Source organism: Hydra vulgaris, chromosome 12 (genome assembly GCF_038396675.1).
Source record: "Hydra vulgaris chromosome 12, alternate assembly HydraT2T_AEP".
Classification (NCBI taxonomy): domain Eukaryota; kingdom Metazoa; phylum Cnidaria; class Hydrozoa; order Anthoathecata; family Hydridae; genus Hydra; species Hydra vulgaris.
The window spans coordinates 46,044,055-46,070,331 of NC_088931.1; the positions used below are offsets into that span (position 1 = coordinate 46,044,055).

Below are 26,277 nucleotides of genomic sequence, written 5' to 3' on the forward strand. Positions count from 1 at the left end.
ACAATGGCAGCCCAAATAGATGAATTTGTATTTTACATTTTTTAGATAATATATCAAGTCAAATTGTTATTTATTTAATACTAACCCGTATTACGGGTTGCTTACTGCTAGTTAAATATAGTTACTTATTTAAAAGGAGTATTTTGTTCAAATTTAAAAGACTTTTTTCATGTTGTTCTCAAGTTATTAGATATAGAAGGTATATCTTTTGCATTGTTTTTAAGTAAATAGTGCATTAAATATCTTTTGCATCATTTTAAAATAATTTTTAGGTGCATTAAAGATTAATTAATGGCATTGTCTTTTTTTTTGTTAATAAAAGATTTATTTTAGGGCAGTAAATCTTAAGAATCAAAAAAATATAACTCAATAAGTTTAATGAAAGGTTTTTTTCTAAAGAAACAAATATTCTTAAGGATAAAGATTTTTAAAGAAAAAAAATCTTGAAGAAAATTTAATTTGAAACTTTTTAACTTATTATCATTACATACATACATGGTAGATGGAAGAACAAAAAATTAACAACAATTTGTTGAATAATAACACTTTTCATATTGCCTAGTTAATTACTTTAAGTTAAAAATATAAAAAATATAATTACATACTATCATACCGGCTTCTTGAGACAATGAAAATACTTCATTGTCTAGACTGTATGAACCACCACGATCTCTATGATATGCTAAATTTAAAAATTAAATTTACTATTAAATTATAAAACAATACTTAAAAGTATTTTAAATGAAACAAAAAAAGTTTAAGATTGGTTTTATGTTTAATCTGTTTTAATTAAAAATAATTGAAAATAACACAAAAAGAAAACAAATAAAAACTGACCTAAAACATTTTTAGGCAAAATATTGTTAGCTTAGTATAGTTGAAAAATTTCAGTTAAGTTTCAATATATATAAAAATTTTAACATTTGATGTCAAATATTTTTATAAAGATGAATAAATGTTATTAAAATAATAAAGTGTGAAAATTTTTTTTAAATCGGAATTGTTAAATTTTGTATTCATTCTACACCATGGTTGTAGGAAAACCGGCAAATTGATTGTGTTGCAATGAGATCTCAATTAGCTCCTGTTTTTGCTAATTTATTCATTCAAATTTATTCATGGGCATTTTTGAAGAAAAATGGTTGAAATCCTATACAGGTACAAAACCAACATTTTACGGAAGTTACCTAAACGACTTATTTACTGCTTTTATTTTAGAAATTTCATCAATGGTAAACATAGCTCAATCTTGTTCATAATGGAAAGAATCGAAAATTATATTTTCGGACATTAAATTATATAAATGGACCCCTTCCATTGAAATTTTAATTTTCACACCTCATTTTGTAGTTGTACTTCTCTTGTATACAAAATAAGTCTTATTAGATGCTTAATTGACAGGACATTTAAAGTTAATACTATTGATTTAAAACGTTTTTAATTATTTGATAATTTTATAAAATTTTACAAAATTAATATAACACTAAACATGACCTTCAATATGATATAAACAAACTTCTTAAAATTTTCAAGAGAAATATGTATCCATTTTGATTAATAAGTAAAGTTCACAACTCTTATATAGAAAAAATCTCCAATGCTATTCAAGATAAATCAAAAGACCAACTTCCCTGCATTGGAAAATTATCAGACGTAACTGAAAAGAGATTAAATTTCCAAGATTTATCATGTTAAATTGACTCTCTCCCTCTGTTTAACTATACTTAGCATTGTGTATATATATATATATATATATATATATATATATATATATATATATATATATATATATATATATATATATATTATATATATATATATATATATATATATATATATATATATATATATATATATATATATATATATATATATATATATATATTGCTTCCTTTTTATTATATCTGATTTGCCAGATCTTGTTAAATTTGTTAATGGTTTTATAATTATATTTTACATTATTTTAATTGTCTTTTATGACACTTTATTTTGTATCTATATAACGTTTTTTTTACTAATATAGTATAAATTTTTAATATCATGTATATAAAGCTTCTTGCTTGGTCATTTTTAAGTTTTCCCATAAAATGTTAACTTTATGCTTGTTTTTTAAAAAAATTATTTAAAAGACTGGAGAAAGATTGAAAATATTTTTTTTATTATTTGATAGACTGCCGACCCCAACCAAACTCTCAGTCAATGTAGCAGCACTTTCTTGTAGCAGCAGACTATGATAGTCACTATAGCAGCACTCTCTTGCAGCAGCAGGCTATAAGATAGTCAATGTAGCAACACTCCCTTGTAGCAGCAGGCTACAAGATAGTCGATGTAGCAACACTCTGCGCATGTTTTACAGTAAAAAAATAAAAATAAAAACATTTAGAATGTTTTTATTTTAATAAAATGTAATAAAAACATTCAGAATGTTTTTAAAAACATCCCAGTCTTTTAATTTACGCTTTTGTGGTTTTTTAAAAAACGATAAATTTAATTAGTCTTCTCAATTAAATCAAAACGTTTTGTTCTAATCCTTTCTTAATTAAGTTGTGTTAGATGTGATATAGAAGATAATTTTTGTTTTTTAACACAAATGGTAAGTTTAAGACCTTTACTATAGGAACATATATATATATATATATATATATATATATATATATATATATATATATATATAGATATATATATATATATATATATATATATACATATATACATATATACATATATATATATATATATATATATATATATATATATATATATATATATATATATATATATATATATATATATATATATATATATATATATATATTTATATATATATTAGGGTGCATTTAACGCCCCATACATTCAAAAATTGATCTGTCCCTATTCTTAAAACTTTCTATTGGTTCTCACAAGACACCCTGTTAAATTTTTTTAAAATTGAATGAGATTTAGGGGGGCCACCTCAAGTCTAAAACTTGCAACAAGACCCTAAACAGAAGGAAAAAAAGTTTTTCAAAAGTATGTCATGTTGGGCCTCAAAAGAAGCGAAACTTTATAAAAATTTCAAAAATAGTTATCATTTTTTTGTTAAAAATACCTTGAAAATTTTTTTTGACAAAAACATGAAAAAAAAGGTTTTTTTTAATTTTTTGTTAAAAAATAATAATTTTTATGCAATAAAACTTAAAATAATAATTCTTGTGTAAAATTTTGTTATTTTTGAAATTTTCATAAATTTTTGCTTCTTTTGAGACCCAACATGTCATACTTTTGAAAAACTTTTTTTCCTTCTGTTTAGGGTCTTGTTGCAAGTTTCAGACTTGAGGTGGCCCCCTAAACATCATTCAATTTTGAAAAAATTTAACAGGGTGTCTTGTGAGAACCAATAGAAAGTTTTAAGAATAGGGACAGATCAATTTTTGAATGTATGGGGCTTTGGATGCACCCTAATATATATATATATTTATATATATATATATATATATATATATATATATATATATATATATATATATATATATATATATATATAATATATATATATATACACACACACACACAAAAAAAAAACATAAAAAGATAATGTATTATTATGGTATAATAACAATGCAAATACTCTTGTGCGTATGAGAGTGCTCAATATTATTAAATAACAGAGCAATATTTATATAAAATGTATAAAAACAACTTTTTATGAAATCTGAGTTTCATGCCTGTTGGCAATTATAAGCCATTGCGTATAATTCATAATATGAAAAACAAAAATCAAAACTAAAATAAAAAAATATAAAACCTCTGATTACATGGAAAATACTAGCGCAATGTAGACCCAACAATCAAGCATCAAAAGTTTGTAATCTTTGTCTCCGTTAATTTTTATTTTTTAAACGGTTTTTACATTATGAATTATAAACAATGGCTGGTGATTGCTGACAGGCATGAAACTCAGAGTTACATAAAAAGTTGCTTTAATTCATTTTATATATATATATATATATATATATATATATATATATATATATATATATATATATATATACATATATAGATGTATATATATACATATATAGATATATATATAGATATATATAGATATACATACATACATACATATATATATATATATATATATATACATATATATATATATATATATATATATATATATATATATATATATATATATATATATATACATATATAGATGTATATATATACATATATAGATATATATATAGATATATATAGATATACATACATACATACATATATATATATATATATATATATACATATATATATATATATATATATATATATATATATATATATATATATATATATATATATATATATATATATATATATATATATATATATATATATATATATATATATATATATATATATATATATATATAAGAAAGTAGCACCTAAAAATTTTTTTTTTTAAATGTACATTTAAATAAATATAAGTAAATAATACTGAGTTTTTATTAAATTAAACTAAGATATTGTTTAAAATAAAGCTTTATTTATTTTAGTTAATGATTTCATTAATAATATAATTTCAGTACAAATAAAATGCCAAAGATATCAATAAATGACAGAAATTGCATCATTGTTTTACATAAAGTGGGCTATAGTCAAGTTAAAATAGCCAAACTTGTGAATTGTTTGCAAGCGTCAGTTCAAAAAATAGTTTAAAAATATAATGAAACTGGTGATGTTGTGGATAAAAAGAAATCTGGTCATCCCAAGAAGTTAACCCTATGTGATGAACAGTGTTTAAAAATAACAGCGCTACGAAATTGCAAGAAAGTAAGCGCAGAACTCGTTCAAGATCTTAAAAGAGCTAGTGAAACTTTAGTACATGCATCTACTGCGCAATGATCTTTAATAAAATTTGGATTAAAAGGCTGTGTAGCTATTAAAAAACCTTTACTACTTTAAAGGTAATAAAGAAAAAAGATTAAAGTTCACCAGAGAGCACAAAGAGTGGCAGAAAAATCAATGGAACAAGGTATTGTTTACAGACGAATTTAAATTTCAAATATTTGGGACGAATAGATGTCAGTATGTTAGGCGAAGAAAGGGAGTGGCATTGAAGGAGTCATGTCTAGCATCAACTATCAAACATAGTGGAAGGAATATTCAAGTTTGGGGGTGTATTTCAATAAAAAGGGTAGGGGATATTGTTAGAATAACAGAAAAGCATACAGGTGAAAAATATAAAAATATTTTACATAATCATACTATGCCTTCTGGAGGAAAACTGATCAGGGATTATTTTATCCTACAACAGGATAACGATCCCAAACATACCTGCGAATTAGGTAAAAATTATTGTCAAATCTGGAAGAGGAGGGAGTGTTTCAAACCATGTCTTGGCCTCTCAGAGCCCTGATTTGAATATAATCGAACATGTTTGGGACTACTTAGACAGAAAGAAGATTGAAAGGTTGCCAAAGAATATAAATGAGCTTTGGAATGTTCTAAAAGAAGAATGATATAATATCCCCATCACTTTATTGAAAATCTGTATTAAAGTATAAATAAAAGACTCCAAGATGTTATTGTAAATAAAGGTGGTCAAACTAAATATTAATTAAGTCTTTATGTATAAATTTAAAAATATTTTTAATAAAACTTGTATTAGATTACAAAATTTAATGAAAAATATGTATATATATATATATATATATATATATATATATATATATATATATATATATATATATATATATATATATATATATATATATATATATATATATATATATATATATATATATATATATAGGGAAGAGTGGGGCACCATGACCACTTTTGGTTTTTGCTTTGTAACAACTTTTTAATACGCTTTTTTTTTTGGCGATGGATTTAATTTATAGAATAAATTTCTACCGACAAAACAATTTCTATAAATTACTAAATTATAACAGGTTAAACTTGTGAGACTAGTTAAAGTAAAATTTGAAATTTGTTTCAAGGTACCCCACCCATCTGGGGGTACCTTAAAACACACTATGAACATCATTCAAAAAAAATAAAAAGTATACAACATAGAGAAAAGGCAGAAATTTTTTTGAAATATAAACAAACTAATATTTATAACTCAAATAATGCATCCAATGGTCCAAATCACATTTCAGAAGACCAGATAATATATCTTTTTAAATGTCATTCTTAAGCGCCAATAAGTAATGGTTTTGTATCAAAATGGGATCTCCTTGTGCTATATTTACATAAATCTTTTCAAAATTGACTATAAATATTAAAGAAGTGATTTATATAATTTTTTATGACACAATGGAGTACTATTCTACAGTTTTAGGGCCCCCCACAAATGCTGTATCAAGTTACCCCATATTTGCTAATAGAAAATAATTGCTTTATTTTTAGTATCAACTTGTTTTTTCAATGATATTGTTTAATAAAGTAAAAAGCTTATGAATTGTAGTTTACAAAATAATGTTATTTACCGATAGATACATTGAAGAAGGTACCTTAAAACTTATGAGGTTTAAAAACAAAAAATTTGTCATCAAAAAAACAAATTTCAACCCCTCGCAGGCCAAATGATATAATTTATTTTTCAAAACATAGCTCTAGTAGTAACTGTTTCACTATATGAAAGTGGTTGTCACAACTTGTAAGATGCTTCCACAATTATAATGTTTTATGGTGCCCCACTCTCCTCTCTCTCTCTCTCTCTCTCTCTCTCTCTCTCTCTCTCTCTCTCTCTCTCTCTCTCTCTCTCTCTCTCTCTCTCTCTCTCTCTCTCTCTCTCTCTCTCTCTCTCTCTCTATATATATATATATATATATATATATATATATATATATATATATATATATATATATATATATGCATATATCCACACACATATACATATATATTGGCTGGATAGCTTAGTTGGTTAGAGTGTCCAACGAAAAGTTAAAACCCAGACTATTAAATGATACGAATTCAAATTCTGCCAGCGCCCACTCAGCACTTGAGTAGTACTTCAGTATGCAAAAATGTTGGTCAACAACGGATGCTACTTTGGATTAGTCTCAATGACAATTTGAGGCTGTTTCTATTCTAAGCCAACAATATCTTCGGTCATAAGAACATTGTATAGAAAAATATAGCATGAAAATTCAAATAAATGAAAAATATATATATATATATATATATATATATATATCAGGGCTCGAATTAAGTGATGGCTAATTGCAATATCTGGAAGTGCTTCTGGTCTTTAAATTTTTAGCTTTTTAAAAACCATAAAACTGTTTTGATCAGCTAATAATAACTTTTTGATCAGAATTTTGAATTGAGTACTCAATAGCTGTTAATAGCTATAATATCTAATATTATAAAGGATTATAATTTAAACTTTAATATTTTAATTCATCTGATTTCAGATAAAACTAGAAAAATAAAGTACAATATAATTATTTATAAACAACCACTAATCAAAACAGTCTAAAGGAATTTAGTGATGATCAAATATTTTAAATAAAATAAACCATTAAATAAGATATAAAATACTTTTATATTTTGTTTTCAATATTTTCCTATAAATAAAATGGTTGTTACTCTTTTGCAGATATGTATAAATAAAATGGTTGTAACTCTTTTGCAGATATGTATAAATAAAATGGTTGTAATTCTTTTGCAGATATGTATAAATAAAATGGTTGTAACTCTTTTGCAGATATGTATACAAAATTAAAAAACAAAATAAAAGGAGTTTAAAAATATATAAAAACTAATTTATATTTTTATAGTTAATTTAAAAATAAAAAAACTCTAATAACTTATTTTAAAATAATAATAAAAAATTTTTTTATTATTATTTTATTACCAATTAATCAATTTTTATTATAAAACATTTAAATTTTTAAATAATTCATTAAACTTTTCCCCTGAAACAAAAATCCATATTTATGTTTCATACAATACGCAAATAGCTTTAGCATAATTTTTTATTGGTTGATTTTTAAATTACTGCACAAATTTTTTGGACCTTTAGTAATAATAATTTTTATCTTAGAACTTTTTTATTTATTTATAATCTTTAAATTACCTGGTGTTTAAAAAAATATTAATTAAAAATATGTAAGTTTTGACTGTTATTATTTTCGCAGTACTAAATTTATTGTTTTGATTTTTCAATAATTTTTGCAATATGATAAATTGACCATTTTATTAAAACAGTGTTCACGGTTTTTAATAAACTAAGAATTTAATGACCAGAAATATTTCTGGATATTGCAATTTGCAATCACTTTATTTGAGCCTTGTATTTCTCATATATCTTTTTTCTACCTTATTTGTATATGATGCTATTCTTTCTGATTAAAGCAAGGTTTTAAAAAAATAGTTTGGCGCAGTTTTTCTTAAAATAAATTGACCTCCCAAGGTCAAGAAGGCCACTACAGATGAGGAGGCTACTTAAATGTGGTTACAACCCTCTCTCAACTCTATAACTCTGAAACACTAACCTTGACAAACAAGGCCACTGCACGGAGAATTAAGCTAAGCGCAGTACTACCAGGGACATGGTGGGGATCAAACTCGGAACCTCTTGCTTGTGAAGCAATCGCCCTACCACTACCACACAAGTTGCTTATTTTAGATATTATTATTAAATAGCATCCAACAAGATCTCAAAAACAGTGCTTGAAATGAAATAATAATTTAAAAAAAAAGGCCTAAAGATAAAGTTAAAAAAAGCATTGCCTTAATACTATTGCAAAAAAATTTTTTTTTGCAATCTTTAAAAGCTAAAAACCTTAATAATATAAAAAAACATACCAAAAGATTTTCTTTTTGAAAGGGGTGATAGTTGTAATAAATTATTATTTGAAGAACGTTTTCTTTTAACAGACTGAAACAATTTTACAGGACCAGTCTAAAGATAAATTTGATTGGACTTGTTAGTGATGCTATTATACTAAGCAAAAGTTTTATAAACATAACTAGGGGTCAAAATAAGTGCCAGACATAAGCCCGTCCCCCAAACTATTTTTTAGGCCTGTCTAAGGAGGGCAACCAACCATTATTCATTTTTTCTGTCAAAATGATTAATGGTTGGTTGCCCTCCTATAGCAGATCTTAAGAATGGTCCAAGGGTGGCAATGTCCAGCACCTATTTCAACCCCTGCACATAAAAATACTATATAAAAACTGTTAGCAACATAGATATAGTAATCATTATACAGTATTGTGTAAATTAATTGCATCAAAATTAAAAAGAATAAAAATCCAGTAAGTTTTAGGTTTTTTTACTCTAATAAAATAAAAACTCATGCACTAATATTTTATGTGTCCTACTCGTGCTGCTTTGACTTTCTGCACACGATTTGATATGGAATCCACTAAATTTTTACAAATGTTTTGGATTTCTGTGTCTTCAATCCAAATCTGAAGGATAGTGGTGGTAAGCTTAGTTTTAGTTGTGCAGTCATGTTTTCGCAGTCTTTTTTTTACAATTGCCCAGATTCTCAATTGGATTAAGATCTGGGGAGTTGCCAGCCCATTTAAGTGTTTTAATATTATTTTTTACCAGGAATTTCTTGACTTTCTTGGATGTATGGCATGTGGCTAAATCCTGCTGTAATATTTCGTTTCCATTTGGAAACACTTTTAACATCTTTGGAATTAAATGTGTTTGCAGAACCTCAATGTAAGTGTCAGAGTTCATCATGCCAGTAACTGGATAGAGTCTTCCTGGTCCAAAAGCAGAGAAACAACCCCAAAACATCTTCTTTTCTGGATGCTTGGCATATTGTTCAATGTGTCCAGGTCGCATAGGCTCACCATCAGAACGACGAACAAACTATGACCGCTGGCCTTGCACTACAAAATGTTCATCTGAAAATAAAACCTGCAACCAATAAATAAACAAGTTAACTGTTATCAAGTCTCTTCAATTTAATAGCTTCAATTTTTAAAAATAGTATGATTATATAAATATAATAAATAAAATAGCTGTAAATTTAATAAACAAATTTTGTCTTACCTTTCTCCATTGCTGTTTAGTCCACTTTTTGTATTCCTTTGCCCACAAGAAACGCTTCTTCTTCATGACATCTGTAAGTAATGGTTTTTTAGAAGGTTTTCTGGCAAACATTCTAACAGCTATCAATCTCCTCCGCACAGTACACGAGCAGACATGGATATCATGCGTAGCTAAATCATTCATTAGTTGGTCACTTGTCTTTTTTGGATTTTTGATACTCTCCAGCATCAGATATTGGTCATCTCTTTTTGAAGTCTTTCGTTTTCGATCACATTTTCCTTGTCTTAATGGTGATAAGCTGCCTGTTGCAATGTAATGCTTCTAAACCCGGCTAACTGTAGATTGGTTTACTGAACATAATTTTCAATATTCTGATAAATCTCCCGTTGAGATTTATCAGAATATTGAAGTAAAGTTAATATTTTAGATTTTTTTCTTGGTTTAGTGTCCATCTTTATTTATTTACTTTATTTAAATTTATTTATCCTTCTAATCACAGTTAAATTATAGAAAACACAGATTGAAACAAAAAAGAAAAAGAAAAAAATGTTTGATGCAATTAATTTGCACAATACTGTAGTTTAGTGTAAGCACATTTATAAACATAATGAATAAATACATGAAAAAACTGATTGATAAAACATTTGTATCCTTGAGCCAAATAAAAATCCAAAAATTATTTTGAATAATCCAAATTATGTAGTGCAGAATTTTGCAAAACAGATTTTTTTTTAAATGTGTGTTACTTGTTTAGAATATTTACGCATAGTTACTAGGTAGTACCTGCTTAAACTCAAACCCTCATTCTATGTATGTACTAAAGTCCTAAGAGTTATATATTTCGGACACACACACACACACTTTGTTTTGATAATTTGACTGTGGCTATTTCAAAAAATATTTCAAAAACGCGCTGAATAAAAAAGATCTTGAATTAAACCTTAGAAAAATAAAATACATCGAAACTTCTAAACTAATTTTTTTATATTAGCAAAACACTTTTAAATAAAGTAACAATTTACTGATAATGATTTTTATTTAAAGTATGATTGACAAATATAATTGACAATTGAATATAATTTTTTAAATTTATATTATATAAATTATTTAAGTGTGCATTTTTTATAATAAATGTTATTTAAAAATAAAATTTTTTTTTGTTTTTATAAAGGATGACTTTCTCTGACAACGAAAGTTTCTTTAATGAACTTTTTAAAATAATCATTAAAGTTAATACATTTAAAAAGATGAAAAAAAATTTGTTGAAAAAAAAAAAAAAGACAAATGCTTTTGAAAGCTGTTACAATTAAATAAGTTTAGTCTTTAATGTTTTTATATTATTGAAACGCTTTTTAATGAAGTAACTAAACATTTCGAATGAATTTTTATTAAAAGTATTAACGAACTGCTTTTTTTATTTATATAATTATGTATTTTTTTTTTATAAATGTTATTCTTTTGAAACAAATTTAAAAAAAATATACACACAAAAAATATATAAACGTTAAAACAAAGTATGAAATAGTTTTTTAATGCGTAATTATTTACGTGCATTTACATTGAAACTAATGCTTAATACTAATAACTATTTAAACTAATATACTTAAACTAATAACTAATTAGTAAAAAACACAATTTAAATTAAGTGAGTACTTTTTAAACAATCTTCAGAAACTGTTCTTCTTATTTAAGGGTTTCCCATAATATTATATAAACATTAATAATTTTTTATTGTGTTTTAGCTTAGTTAAGTTTTTTTTAATTTATTTTTTAAAATAAAGGTTTTTTTAGATAAGTCTAGGTAAGTTTTTTTAACACATTTTGAATTTATGAAAACATATTAAAAGTTGTAGTTAAACCATCAATACAAAATATTATTTGTTTTGATGGTTTTATATATATATATATATATATATATATATATTAGGGATATGACTTTTTTGCAACCTACTAGGCCTGTATCGTAATTCAATGAACTTTTATGTAAAAAGAACGAATAGATGTTTCATTTTGACATATTTTGAAAAAAGGTCACCCCAAAACCAAAAAATCGAATTTTCAATAGGTACACTTTTGTACAGTAAATGAATATTAAAGGCTGAAGATGTTGTAAGAGTCATACTCCTGTTGTTATTTTATTTATTTATGCAACATGTACTGTGATATAACAAAAAACATTATGTGATATATAATTATACAAGTATTACAAAATTAACAGTATCAAAGCGTCTAGTACAACAATATACATAACTGTCTGTGTCTATAGGCCTACTGTGTTTAGTACATGGGTCACATGATGCTCACGTCTCATAAAGAGTCTAGTGCTTATTACTTAGAATGAATCGAAGTTGCAGTTTGTCTTTCTTTCTGCAGGAAGCATACAGGTCTTGCATCACCTTGATTGCACGTTCAGCTATCTGATTACTTCGTGGTATGTCGATGACGGATGGCTCTTTCTTCCAGTGATTTTTGAATGACTGCAATGCCTTTTTGTAAGGCTTCAATACATCAGATAAATTCTTGAAGTCATTGTCATTGTACTTTTGACTACTAAACCAATGTTCTGCCCACTCATATGAAATGAACCTGCAAACCTTCTCCAAATTCTTTCTCGCTTCAGGCATAAGAATGAACGCCAGAATGGCGAGAATGGCTCTTGAGTTCCATCTGGCATTGCTCATATTAGGAATGTTCTGAAAGTGAATCAGAGGGAAGTTTCTTTGTTCTTCATAGAACCTAAACACTCTTGTTAAATGGTACAAAAACTTCATATCGTCTCTCCACCCTGATTTATCAAGAATTTCTACAGTTCCATTCACAAACTTATCCTTCAGTTCATCATACTTATTCAACAGTTCAGACACAAATGGGTATTCAATGTTTGGAGATTTGGTATCACCCCCAAGTTCTTCGTCCATCACCAGACGGAAAATCCTGTCTAGTACGTGATGCTGACAACCGATAAATTGTGGTATTGTGACACCCTTTAATTTAAACATACGTTGCAACTTCACAACAACTCCATTTCTCTTCCCAGTATTGACGTTTGTTGTATCAGTAATGATCATCTTAATTGAATTCCACAAATTGTATTCATCAATAAGTTTGGCAATTTTTTCAGCAACAGTTTCAGCTTTGCCATCTTTTAAACGCAGTGCATCAAGTTTCACGTCAGTTCTTCCATTCTGAAGTACAACTACCTGATATTCCTTATCATCTATTCATTTGCTGTCAAAGTGTAAGGACCACTGTTCCATTTTAAGTTGTTGTATCATTTCTTTTTTTAATTTACCTGCCTCTTTGAATATGGACTTGTAAATTGCTGATTGACTTGGAGTTGGAATATCAATACCTTGTTGTGATAATACATTGCATATTTTAGCAGCTTTCTTTGTGGAAACTCCACTTGATGTAACCATACTTACAGCAAATTTACTTTTGTAGTGCTTTCTAGTTTTTTTCTGAGTGTCCTCATCATCGTCTTTATCACCGTCGTCGTCTTCATCATCTTCACTCTTACTTTTGCAGTTTTCAGATTCAGTACCACTGTCTGTGGTAGACAGGACTTGTGATGTGGAAGGTATTGCTGTTCCAGACTGGACTTTCCTTCTCTTGGAAGGGTGAATGGTTTCTTTACTTGCCACTTGTCCTGTTGAGTACCCCACCTGTCCTTTACTTTCTTTTTGTAGGTGGTATAGACGTTTATCTTCCGAGGATAACCACTGGCCATTCACTTTCGTGATGTCAAATAATGCATTGAGAACATCATATTTTCCACGCTTGACACATTCATCATAGACCTTCAGCACCTTCATAAGCTTTGCTCTTATCACTTGATCAGACACACGTGGAAAATTCAGTTTATTGTCCCACAATTTTGTAATTTCCTTAGAAATTTGGTCTATTCGTTCTTTTCTTCCTTTAACATATGCTCCGAGAAACTGGTATCTTCCTACGATCTGCAATTGAAGTGGTATTCTGGATTTTTCATCGAGTGAATGTTCTTCTACAGCCACGCTTCCTCTTCTTCTGTGTGACTCTTGAAATCTCACCAAATTTTTAGTCCAAGTCTTCTTGTTCTTTGTTACTGTGGTATGACTTTTCTTGTGAGACATCATATAATATTGTTACGACTTTACGGATAGCTGAGCGTAAATATCCGTTTAATAAAGTCGTTTAATTAATAAAATACTTTAACTGTATAGTAATCCAATTATAGTTCGATAATCCAGTCAATGTTGATAACAGTTCGATAATCCAGTCCGTATCCTAACGATAATGCTACAACTACTTATACTTCGTACACTTACAGCGTCTTTAGTTCGCTACAGTAGTTCCTTATTAGCTCAGTTACACGCAGAGTACTTCATAGAACTATTCACATTATCAACACTGAGCTCTGACAGCAGCTCGCTTATATAATTATTTAGAGCTTCCAGAATGTTCTACTAAGTTCTATAATCTTCTACAGTCTGTTACAGTCGTCTATATCACCGTGGTAACACAATGACGTCATCACATAACAATTCCATGGTAACGTGTGGCGTTATATTTATAAATTCATAACAAAATAATGAAATAAATAGAATTAAGCTGAGAATTAAGCTTAAGATTAAAACATCGGTCAAAAATGAATGTTTAAAAATGGTAAATCAAATTTTTATTTTGGGGGTGACCTTTTTTTGTTGCAGAAAGCTATTTGGGCCTTTTTTCATGATTTTAGGTAAAAGTTCATCGATTTATGATACAGGAAACATTTTATTTGAAAAAAAATTAAAAAGTCATATCCCTAATATATAAATATATATATATATATATATATATATATATATATATATATATATATATATATATATATATATATATATATATATATATATATATATATATATATATATATATATAAAAACATCAAATTTGAATTAGGCTGTGCATAAAACTATATAGCAATATAGAAATAGCTGTTTGTAGGGGCTTTAGTGATATCCATAATTGAGATTTGATTTTAGCAGGCAGTACGTACCTATGCATGCTCATTATGTATGTTACGAAACCAAATATTTTGTGACAATTTTTTGCTTAAAGACTAGAGATATGTCTTTTAATTAAAGTTTATGTTAAAATTATGTTTAAATTTTTAACAGTTACAGTTAAATTACTATCAAAGTATTACTTTATTGTTAGAACAAATATCGAAGATTTTTTTGTTTTAGATTATTATTTTTTTGTTTTAGATTATTAGAATTTTTAAAACTTAAAACATAAATTGTAAATGTTTAAAGAAAATTACACAGACAACACTTTTTTAAAAATGAAATTTTCATAAATTATTTTACGAAAACCACACAAACAACATTTTTTAACAATTTTTTTAAAATTTATTTAGTTGAGCTAAAATAATGCTTGAAAGATTAACTTAGTGACCCCCCCCCCTTATTTAAAATCATCAATTATTTCAATTATGTAACTATCAAATATGGCAAGCTCTCTATAAAACATCAATGTATTTCTCATTAAAACCAAATAAAACCATTTATAAAAAAAAAGATTTTAACTAAATATCCTTTTATTACCAACATTCTTCTTCTCAACCCAAACCAAATTAAGAAATTTTTATTTGAGTATATATTTAATGAATATTAATTTTATCTTTTATTAATATTGCTTTTTTTATATTAGTTTTTAACTATATGAGTGACACCTAATCTTATTTAAGTGAATTTATAAAATATTATTGTAAATTTTTCATATTTTATGGTTAAAATAAATGGATTAATATTTAATTCCTATTTGAATCATTCTAATCATGAAAAAAATATCAAAATTATCTTTAAAAAAATAAAAATAAATGTAATTAAAAAAAACTTTGTAATGCCATCTTCACATTTTCATACAAAATTAAAGTGTTTAAAATCTTCAATTTTGTAATATTCTATCTAGTCATCCAAGATATAGTTTAACTGTAAAACATACAGTAGAAAAAAAAGCTATGATAAAAAAAGTTAATTTTAATGTCCCCTTTTGGGTGGAAAAAAAAGTTGGATTATTTCTAACTTTTTTTTTTTTTTTTTTTTTTTTTTTTGTTATTCACCTCCTCAAGGCCAAGAAGGCCACTACAGATGAGGAGGCTACTTAATAGTGGTTATAACCCTCTCTCAACTCTATAACTCCGAAACACGAACCTTGACAAACAAGGCCGCTGCGCGGAGAAACAAGTTGAGCGCGGTACTACCAGGGACGTGGTGGGGATCGAACTCGGAGCCTCTTGCTTGTAAAGCAAGCGCTTTACCACTACACCACTACCGCATATAATCTATATCCAGTTTATAACTACCGCATATAAACTATATCCAGTTTAATAAACCAAAATAAATATAAAGTAGCAACAGATACAAACACTTGTAAAATACTGGATAGACTTTTTGTTATCAGTTACTGCTTTTGGGATCTGAATGTTGTTCTCTGTTATTTTAAAAAATATCAAGTATAAAACAAAAATGTTCTGATACTCATATTGAATGCATAAGTAGCCCAGTAAAACAATACAGCCTTTTTTTTATCATTAGATAAATAAAATTTATCTAATGATTAAAAACATTTTTCAATAAAATATATATTAGTGTATTACTAGCATTACAAGTTTTATACAGCTGTATGATAAAATATATTACTATTAATTTATATGCAATTGCTCAATGTTTTATTTTTAGATTCCTGTTAAAGACACATTATATTTAATAGAAAAAATTTGATTCAATTAGATCATTTCAACTAAGTTCAATTGATTATAAATGGTCCAGAAACAAATCTTCAATGAAACAAAAAATTAAATACAAATATTTTGAGCAACCACTTTTGTTTAAAATATTTGTATCAGAGTAAAAAATAAAACTTGGTCAAAAACATTACACAATAAGCATGTAATCTTTAAGTCCACAAATCATTTTGCATGATTAATTGGATTAATGAGTAATATCAATAATGACAAAATTTGATTCAGGATTTCATTCAAAAAAATTATTAAAAAATTAGTTTTTGAATATTCTGAAGTAAAAATAAAAAACAAAAATCGAACAAGTTATTTCAAACAGCTATAACTGTTCCGTTTTATTCTGTGTTATGTTAAAGATAAAATATTAATATGTTAAAAAGCAGACAAAATATGCATCTGTTGCAAAAAAAATTTAACATAATAGTCCGGGTTTTCAGTATTCTTTGGAAATTTGTAAACTTATACTATAAGAACTGTTAGATAATAAAGACAATTTCTTTTTTGTATAATCACACATTTTCCTTAATTGATTGATAAACTAGTTTGTCATACTTTAAAGTGATTTAAAGTAGTGCATATTTCCCTGCATACTTCTGCATTGACTTCTGCTTTTTTTTTGAAAAAGGTGGCAGTTTATTTAATATGCTAATATATAACTCATTATTATTAATCAAATATCTCATTTATAATCAACAGACAGCTAATTGATTTTTATAGTATAAATTGAGTGTTTGATATAAAGTTATCAAGTCTTTGCAAGGTCATCGCAGATGGCAGTCATGTTTTTTTAACTGTTGAAAAAAAAGGAAAAAAAGAAAGAAAATCAAAAACTGATTTAATTCGAACATCGATTTTAACTTAACAAAAAAAGAAAAAAAAAAAAAAAAAAATAGATAAAAAAAAAGGGGAGATAAGTTCATAAATTAATAAGATAAGAAGAGAAGATCAGTTTATTAAAAGAGAAGATAATTTTTATTGTTTTTATTTTTGTTATTGATGTATTTATTATTTTTTATCATATTTTAAATATTACATTTTTCTTTTTATATATATTACTACAATTTATTATAAGATTACTTATTTTCATATATAATATCAAATATTTATTTTTATTATTATTATATTTTTAATTTACATTTCTCTTGACTTTGATCAGTTTTTTTACTTATTTAGTTTGATTTTATAACTTTCTTCAATGTTTTTGTTTTTGTTATAGTTTACTGTTTATTTGACTTAATCTATTCATACGCATTATTTTATTTTAACAATTATTATTAACGTAGCTATTTACTTCCTGCTTATAGTTTCTTACATTCTCTCTAATATTGTGGTTCCACTATGGCTTTAAACTGTCATTTGTGTAAAAAATGAATTAGCCTAAGTTGCCGCTCATCTTAATATAATATTTGTTCATTTCGGACTCATACAAAATGTAACAGGCTTAATGATACTAAGTACAGTTTACTAGAATTAAGTCGCTCATTGCGGAATTGTGTAAACTGTATTAAAGTGTCTTTCCATTCACATATGTACAAGATAATGAATTTAAATTGCTATTTTCTTCTGATACAATTCTAAAAACTGATGATTTACCTGTCTACAAACCTTTTCCCGTTTTTTCATATAAATAAAGTCTCTAGTCAAATTAACATTTATGTTTCGTCTCATGTTTTAGATTCTGAGGAAGAAATTTCTACTACATTAGACAGTTCGAAAATATTATGACATAAGCAAATTATGTACACTGAATTTTAATAAAATAAGCGCTCTCTCCTTTTTTCATCAAAACATATCATTGTTACAAAAATATTTTGAGTAATTAATACTTGTTATATTATAGTATAAAAAATGTAAAAAAGATTTGTTTATTTTTTAATTTATATAACGCTTTTTTTTATACATGCCTATATTATATAAGAAGTATATATACCAGAATCTTAAAAAATCTATTTGTACTAAGTCTCTTTGAATTTAAAAATTAGACTACCACAATTTATACCACAAACATATATTTTCTCCTAATTTCGAAAAGAATATAAAATCAATTACAAGTTCATAAAAGAGTAAGATAGTAAATTGACCGGAAATGATAGTAATAGTTAAAATTTTAGTCTAATCAGTTGAAAAACCATTGTAAAAGACTCTTTGATTCAAGGTTTATTTAGATTTCAATATAATTGTCACTATATCTTTATGGCTTAGAGATGTCACGGTTAAATTTTTAAAATTTAACTTAATTTAAAAAGTACAAGAAAAATGAATCAAATAAGTAGCCTCCTCGTCTGTAGGGACCTTCTCAGCCTTGAGGTGGTGATTTAATAAAAACAAAACAAAAGAAAAACAAAAAAATAAAGAAGCGCTATAAAAAATGTTAAACTTTATTCAATTATTTTAATAAGACAATATATTAATACTCAAATAGATCTTGCAAAATTGCTATGTTCATTGCAAAAATTTTTAAGCAAATGTCAAGATGCTTGAATAAAGAAACCTGATGATTGCAAAGGTTGTTTTTCTGCCATTTTTTGCGTTGCTTGCAAATTATTAATTTGACTATATCTGATAAACTCAACAAAAATCCGATTATAGAACTGATAAAGTTGGAGAATAAAAGAATAAAGTCTGAATAAAAATCAAGAAACAAAACTAAAAGATAATAACAAAAACTCAAAAGACTTAAAGTACACACACTAATAACTCAGAGCGAAAGATAAAAATTACAGAGTAACTTCAAAAAATTATTATCTCAACTTTACAAGTATCCAACTGTTCGAAGTTTAATTACCAAAGCCTTTTTAAACAATTTGTCACTCTCCTACTTGTTAATAAAGGAATTGTAGAAATTTTATATACAATAACATTTTCAAAGAAGAAGAAAAATGAATGAACTTTTATAGAAATATAATAAAAATCATTTGTTTTTATAAAACAACTATGATGTATAGCAGTTTTTTATATATTGCTGTTTTATTAGAATGATTGATTATATTTTAACATTTGAATATTGTTTTTTTTTAATTATTTAATTAATTACTAAATTATTAAATAAAAACTAAATATAAATAATTATTTAGAAAACACATTAGATTTTTTTTTTCAAGTTGTTTTTCTGTCTATCACTAATAAACATTTATTATTACAATTAAAATTTTTACTATACCTGGCATGAAGAATCAACAAAATAAAATTTCAGAATTAAAAAAAATGTCATGAAAACATAATAACTTCAACTTTTCAAAAAAGCCTGTGCTAGACTATCTAGGTGGGCGGCCCGCGTAGCCCATGAATTTGGGTTTAGACAGGCTATTTACTGCTCGTGCACTCATTCACTCCTGCCGAAGCCTATATATATATAAAATAAATGTACAATGCTTACAAGTGTTTCGTCACCACAGCATATTCCACATGTACAAGAAATTGCATGCAATATTAAATGTTGGTCATCGATTAACTTTTGAATGTGTTGACCATGAAATCTGATGCTTCGCTTCCAATCTTTACATGATGCTCTTCCAGAAAATGTTTCAAATTCTATAGGTGTATACCATTTTTCTCCACTCTTAAAAAAAAAAAAGGTTAATTCAAATTATTTAACTAAATAATAAATGTGTTGTTTTTGTTGAGTTAACCTTTGTTTATAGTCAATTTTACACTGATAACATATATGCAATTGTATTTCTACATTTTTCTACTTTGCTGTTTTCCCTTTTTTTATTTTGCTATAATAATTTAAACATTTTGAATAAAAAAAGTTTTAGTGTTAACTAAATAAGAGTACACATAAATGCAAATTTTTTAGTTAAAAAAGCACACACATAAATAAACTGCAAATTTTTTTGTTTAAAAAATCATACACATAAATAAACTGCAAATTTTTTAGTTAAAAAAAGCATAATGCTTTAAAGCGAGGTCTGAGATATGAATATATTTTCATTTATATATATTTAAAAAAACATCTTAACAATAACTGAAATTCATACTTAACAATAACAATTAACACTGTTATTGTTAACTATGGATTTTTTACAAGAATAGTTGAAACCATTTTTTATATTTAGACCTTGATTTAGGAAAATTAATAATTCAAGTTTTAAATTGCATTTAATATCCAATTTTAAATAATCAATATTAATAATAAATAAAAATAAAAATCAACATAAGGTAGACAATACAAAGCAAATTAATATTAAAAAACAATTAAAAAAAAGCTATTTAAAAATATCGCTTTTGACAAAAAAAATCTGTAAAAACCAATCGAATTAAAATACATGCAATATCTTCTCAAAAAAGTTTTTTTTGTTTACAATATAAAAGATATTTTTTACATAATCTACAGAAATATAAACTTTACATTTTTTACAACAAAAAAATTTAAAAACCATTGCAGATCTTTTTAGCAAACATTTTTGGTTGCAGAACCAAACGCTGCTATTTGGATTCTTGCATGACATCATGTCTGAATGGCATTCTTTTCTACCCTTTTTAATTTAACAATTTAACTTCGGTTAGATGGAGACAGTTTAGGCTGTTCTTCATCTTTTTTTAGCAGGGTTTATCCATGAGAACCTACAGTCAGTTTTAAATTTTTAGCTTCTTTTTCAGCTAAATTAAGTTGCTTCTTTTCTTCACTTCTTTTGAGATAATTAATAATACCATGTTCTGTAATACATAGCATTTTTTACCTTAAACCCAAGAAAAGTAAGTACAATTAAATTTTTACAAGATAATGCAAAACCTTATTTTACCTGGATTTCTACTACTGAGTTTTTACATTCACAAGTCAAAAAATATTATTAATATTATGAATCATGAACTTTTATTTAAAAAATAGACACGAAATTAATTTAGCAATTATTTTGAGGTTTTGAGATCTTCTTTCTACTAAAGATTTTTTATTTGACCCTGTTTTCATTATTTTAATCAGTAATCAAAAAAATAGGGTAAATGATCGGTGCATCTTTACCAAACAAGTTTTTTCATAATTATAATCATTACTTTTAAATAAATTGTAAGAAATTAAAAAAAAAGAAATTGTGAGAAAAAGTCAGTGAGACAATTTATTTATTCATATTTATAATAGATTTAAAAAATCTCCTTTGTTACAATCTCTCTGAAAAAATATTTGTCTGGGTAAACATGTTAAATTTTCTTTTCTTTGACCAATTGATAAAAATCCGTTAAGGAAAATTTGTTAGTGGCTAATTCCATGTCAAATGACCCAGAAATTTTTAAAAATGTCACCCTATATCTTAGATTTTGCTGATTTTTATACAGTTGAGAGTACTTAGCAAAATAAGAATTTCTCGAAATATTTAGCCTCTAGCTCCAAGAAGATCTTGAAATATGACCATTTTACATTTTAAAAAAATTTTACACATTGTTTTATAGAGTAAACTAGGGTAAACAGTTTAGCTTCAAATTCAATTATTTTTAAGAAAAAATATTTTATATTTTTTTTTATTATTTTTGTTTTAAAGAGAAGGTTCGCGGCATTTTTTTATGCAAAAAAAATCTTTACTGATTTTGTATTTTTTGGGTAAACACAATCAACAAACCCAAGACTTGCAACTAAAAGCTTCACATTGGTATTTGTCTTGTCTCAGTTTTTTTAATGTTGCACTCGCTGAGTTTCATCTGAAGCTTCATTGAAGTGAATTTTGCATTTCTTTAATTGTTTTGACTTTTTGGCTGTTTAACTTGATCGCCTTAAAATCCAATTTTGTCAAAATTCCACAAATTGCATGCAGTGTTATTGTTGATATTTGCTTCAAGAAATTGTTTTTGAAGTGTATTAAAATAACTTGTTATTCTGCCTTTGGTACAAGAGGAACATCTGAGAGATGAAATATTGCCTGCTACTTTGACGCCTAATTTATGACTCCATTGTTTTGTGAAACCATTCTCATCTTGGTATACCATTTGGAGGAAACAGATGACTTTGATTTGTAAATACTAAATATCCCCCAACTATTGCGATGACATCTGCGAATGTTCTACTGAGACCCCAATCAGCTAAACTGATAAGTACTGAAACAAGAACAAATTCAAATGCTGTACTTAGCACAATAGTTGTACCTCTACCATGTGATTGGACTTAGTTGTGCACACGCTTGTGAACAGTTGCTTTTGGTATATTGTATGCTTCTGAAGCTTTACTGAGTTATTTCGCCTTTTTTGATTTGTTCTACTGCATATTGCAATTGCTCTTCATTGTAAATTGTTTGCGTTTTACGAATGTAAGTACAAGTCATTTTGTTTTTAAATTTTTTAGATAAATATTTTAGGTAATTAGCATGTTTACTCTTCCCTTAAAAAACATTTATACAGGCTTTTTGCTCATAACTTTTTTCCGGAACTAGCATTTTTTTTATTTAGCATATTTTTTAGCATTTGCTCATAACTTTTTTCCGGAACTAGCATTCAATTTTGAAAAGAGAATCTTGATTGCCATTAAATTTTCTACAAAACAGCCTTTTTTGTTTAGTAAAATTTTATTTTAGTTTTGGGAGTTTTGAAGTTGATTTTTTAGAAATAAAACTTTTTTTTACAAGGGTAAGAATTTTGAGGTTTGCTAAGGCAAAATTAAAGTTTTTAAAATAATTTTTACACCTTTAGATAGAGCACAAAATTCTCTACAAGACGGTGCCTCGCATTTTTAAAGATTTTTTGTTTTAGCTTTCAATAAATGCAAAAGAAACAAAATTGCTACCTTTTTTTGTTTACTCTTACCCCAGTTTACTCTATTTATTGATCTTTCAGAAAACATAAGGAATTTGATCAGCAAGTATATAGATTTCCATATATCAATAAAGAGGCATGGTCCCCATTTTTTTGTAGTAGAATACTACAATTGATTTTTCACTACTTTCCAGACTAGCTGGAATAGTGAAAATATAATGTGAATAACTTAAACAATGGCTGAAACTACATTTAATTCAGTTACATATTTATAAATTGAAATTTTCTTTAATAAAATAGGTTTAGGGTCAAATCATTATATTTCAACCAATTTGAAGAAAACTTTGTGGGTCACCATTTCTGATTGTCCTGATTTTTACATATTGTTATGTGCATTATGTAGATAGATTAAATTTGAAATTTCAGACTTCTAAGTACAACGATTCAGAAATTATAGTCTTAGAACCATGATACAGTGGCCCCCCCTCTCGATTTACAAATGGTAAAAACAGACAACTTTTAGAGCTGTATAACTTTTTTCTCACTTTCAACAAGTGTCTCATTTTTTCTAGAACTATTTTCTGGTTAGTTCTCTCTTTAAAAATGTGATTTTTATTAACTTGTGTTAAATTTAAAAAAAATTATGACTTCCTCAAAAAAATCCTAAATTTGCTAAAACACGCCAAACCCTCATCTCCCACCCACCCCACCCCCTAAGGTGAGGAGGAAGGGATTTGAGGTGGTATATATTTACCAGATATATTTTTGTACTTTGAAACTGTGATTTTTAGACAACTGATTTTTTTTTTTTTTTCTGTTGAAAATGTTAAAAAAACATATTAAAAAATCCACATTGATACAAATAATGTTTAGCTTCGTAGATATGGTTTGGAGCAAAATTAACAAAAATTCTTTCAATTTTCAAAGTAATTCCACAACTAAGAATAGTAATTTAAAACAAAAATGTGTTTTAGTTGTCATTACATCTATTATAAAAAAAGAACTATGTAAAATAGAACAAAACTATTGACGTTCATAAATAGTAAAAACTATTTAGATCTTGCAGACAACAACTATTTGAGAAATTTTAACTTAAATTTGTAAAAAGTTTGTTTTTCTTTTTCTTTTTTTGATAATAAACTCAATATAAATACTGTTTTTTTTTTCAAAACAACATATTAAAGATAAGTTATCTTTTTAATCAGAATTAAGAATTTTTTATAAGTTTTAAAGATTATATGATAACAGCTTAATTAAAATTTTATTGAATGTCAGTCGCCAAATCAAAACAAAAATTAATTAAAAAATTAGATTGAATTTTTACCTTTTTTATAAAATCTTTTTCGTTATGATTTTTGATAAAAGAAAAAACCTTGTTTTTAATACATATACATAATACATAATACATACAAGACATATACATAATACATAATACATACAAGCTAATCCTAACTTCTGAAAGTGTTTCAAAATTCACAATTTTTTTTTTTTAAATTGTGGATTTTTAAATTATTCAAATTATCTTTTATTAATTTGTGACTGCTTTAGATTGTTTTGTGGTTTTTTAAATTAATACACTCACCTTAATACACTTTCCTTTTGACCCAGATCCAAATCGCATCTTGTACAAATCTCCAACTTTATCTCGACATCTGACTGACAAAACATCTAATTTTACAGCAGCATCCCATTTACTGTGATTTAATGACTCTTTAGTTTTCATATCTTTAGTATTTTTACATGTATTGCTTTGCGTTAGGTTAGTAGTCGCATTTTCAAATGAATTTACAACAGGGGTGTCAGAATTTGAATACTCATCAATTTCATACCTCGATTGAGTATGAATATTAATAGAACCTAGAACTTTTTCTGTTGATTGGGAATGGTGATCTTCAAAACTTGTTGAAGTCTGAAACTCATTTTGACTAATATGAACAGAATTATTATCAAGGTCACTTATCACTTTTGGAAGATGAGTAAGAGCTGAAGGTGCTTTGGACGCATATGACGGCCTTCTTTTTATCCCACATGCAACAATACACGTAGCATCGCCAAAATTTCCTAATGTTGAATTTCCACAACTATCTGATAGATTTGACTGAATAAGTTCTGAGTGTACATGATCGGACAGTATCAGGCCTGCTGATCTTTGGCTAGGTAATGAAGCACACGACCTTTCGTCTGTAGACACTACAGGAGTAAAAACGTGGTTACTTCGTTGATTTAAAGATGAAATTTGCAAACGACTTAAATCGTTCTCGTTTGTAAAGACATCATCTTCAATGTGATCGTCGGCCTTGATTGAGCTTTCGGCATCATTATTGACGATGTTTTCGTTGCTTTTCGGCATAACTAAACCCTTCTTGAGAAATAGTTTTAAAACGACAAATTTGTACATATATGAACGTTACAATAAAAATTTAGATAATTAAATAATAGAATATATGCAAATTTTAATAATTTAATACTTTTTCAAAATAGTCGTTTTTCATTGATTTCAATTTGAATAGACAATAACATAGCAAAGTTATTATTGACCGAATAGTATGGAGATAGCATTTCTGGAATTTTTTTTTCTTATTTGAATAAATAATCTCTTTAATAAAAGGTTATCTACACACAAAAAAAATCGCAAAACAAATCCCAACGACTTCTATCGGTTAACAATTTAAAAAGCTTCAGCGGAAAAATGTTTCGCACAAGCAAAAATTGCCAAAATTTTTTTTGAAGTTTTTTTTTATTAGAATAGTTATATTTTTATATAAAATGTATAAATAAAGTAATAAACATGTAAATATATAATAGAAAAAAATATTAA

The 26,277-nt window shown here is 26.2% G+C and overlaps 1 protein-coding gene across 3 annotated transcripts in view; it reads right to left on the bottom strand.

Moving 5' to 3' along the window:
• LOC101237728 (deformed epidermal autoregulatory factor 1 homolog) overlaps positions 1–26,036 on the bottom strand; it is a 56,214-nt gene extending 30,178 nt beyond the window's left edge. Inside the window, exons 1-5 of one of the 3 annotated variants that reach the window (XM_065813448.1) lie at positions 25,928–26,036; positions 25,042–25,821; positions 20,158–20,340; positions 8,803–8,899; positions 614–682 (exon numbers count right to left, since the gene is read on the bottom strand). In XM_065813448.1, coding sequence (XP_065669520.1) covers positions 614–682; positions 8,803–8,899; positions 20,158–20,340; positions 25,042–25,821; positions 25,928–25,951 — 1,153 coding nt within the window. In that variant the 5' untranslated portion in view covers positions 25,952–26,036. Of the gene's footprint in view, positions 1–613; positions 683–8,802; positions 8,900–20,157; positions 20,341–25,041 lie in introns of all 3 variants that reach the window. The other 2 variants (XM_065813447.1, XM_065813449.1) reach the window with 2 other exon arrangements.
• Between the last annotated feature and the right edge of the window lie 241 nt (positions 26,037–26,277).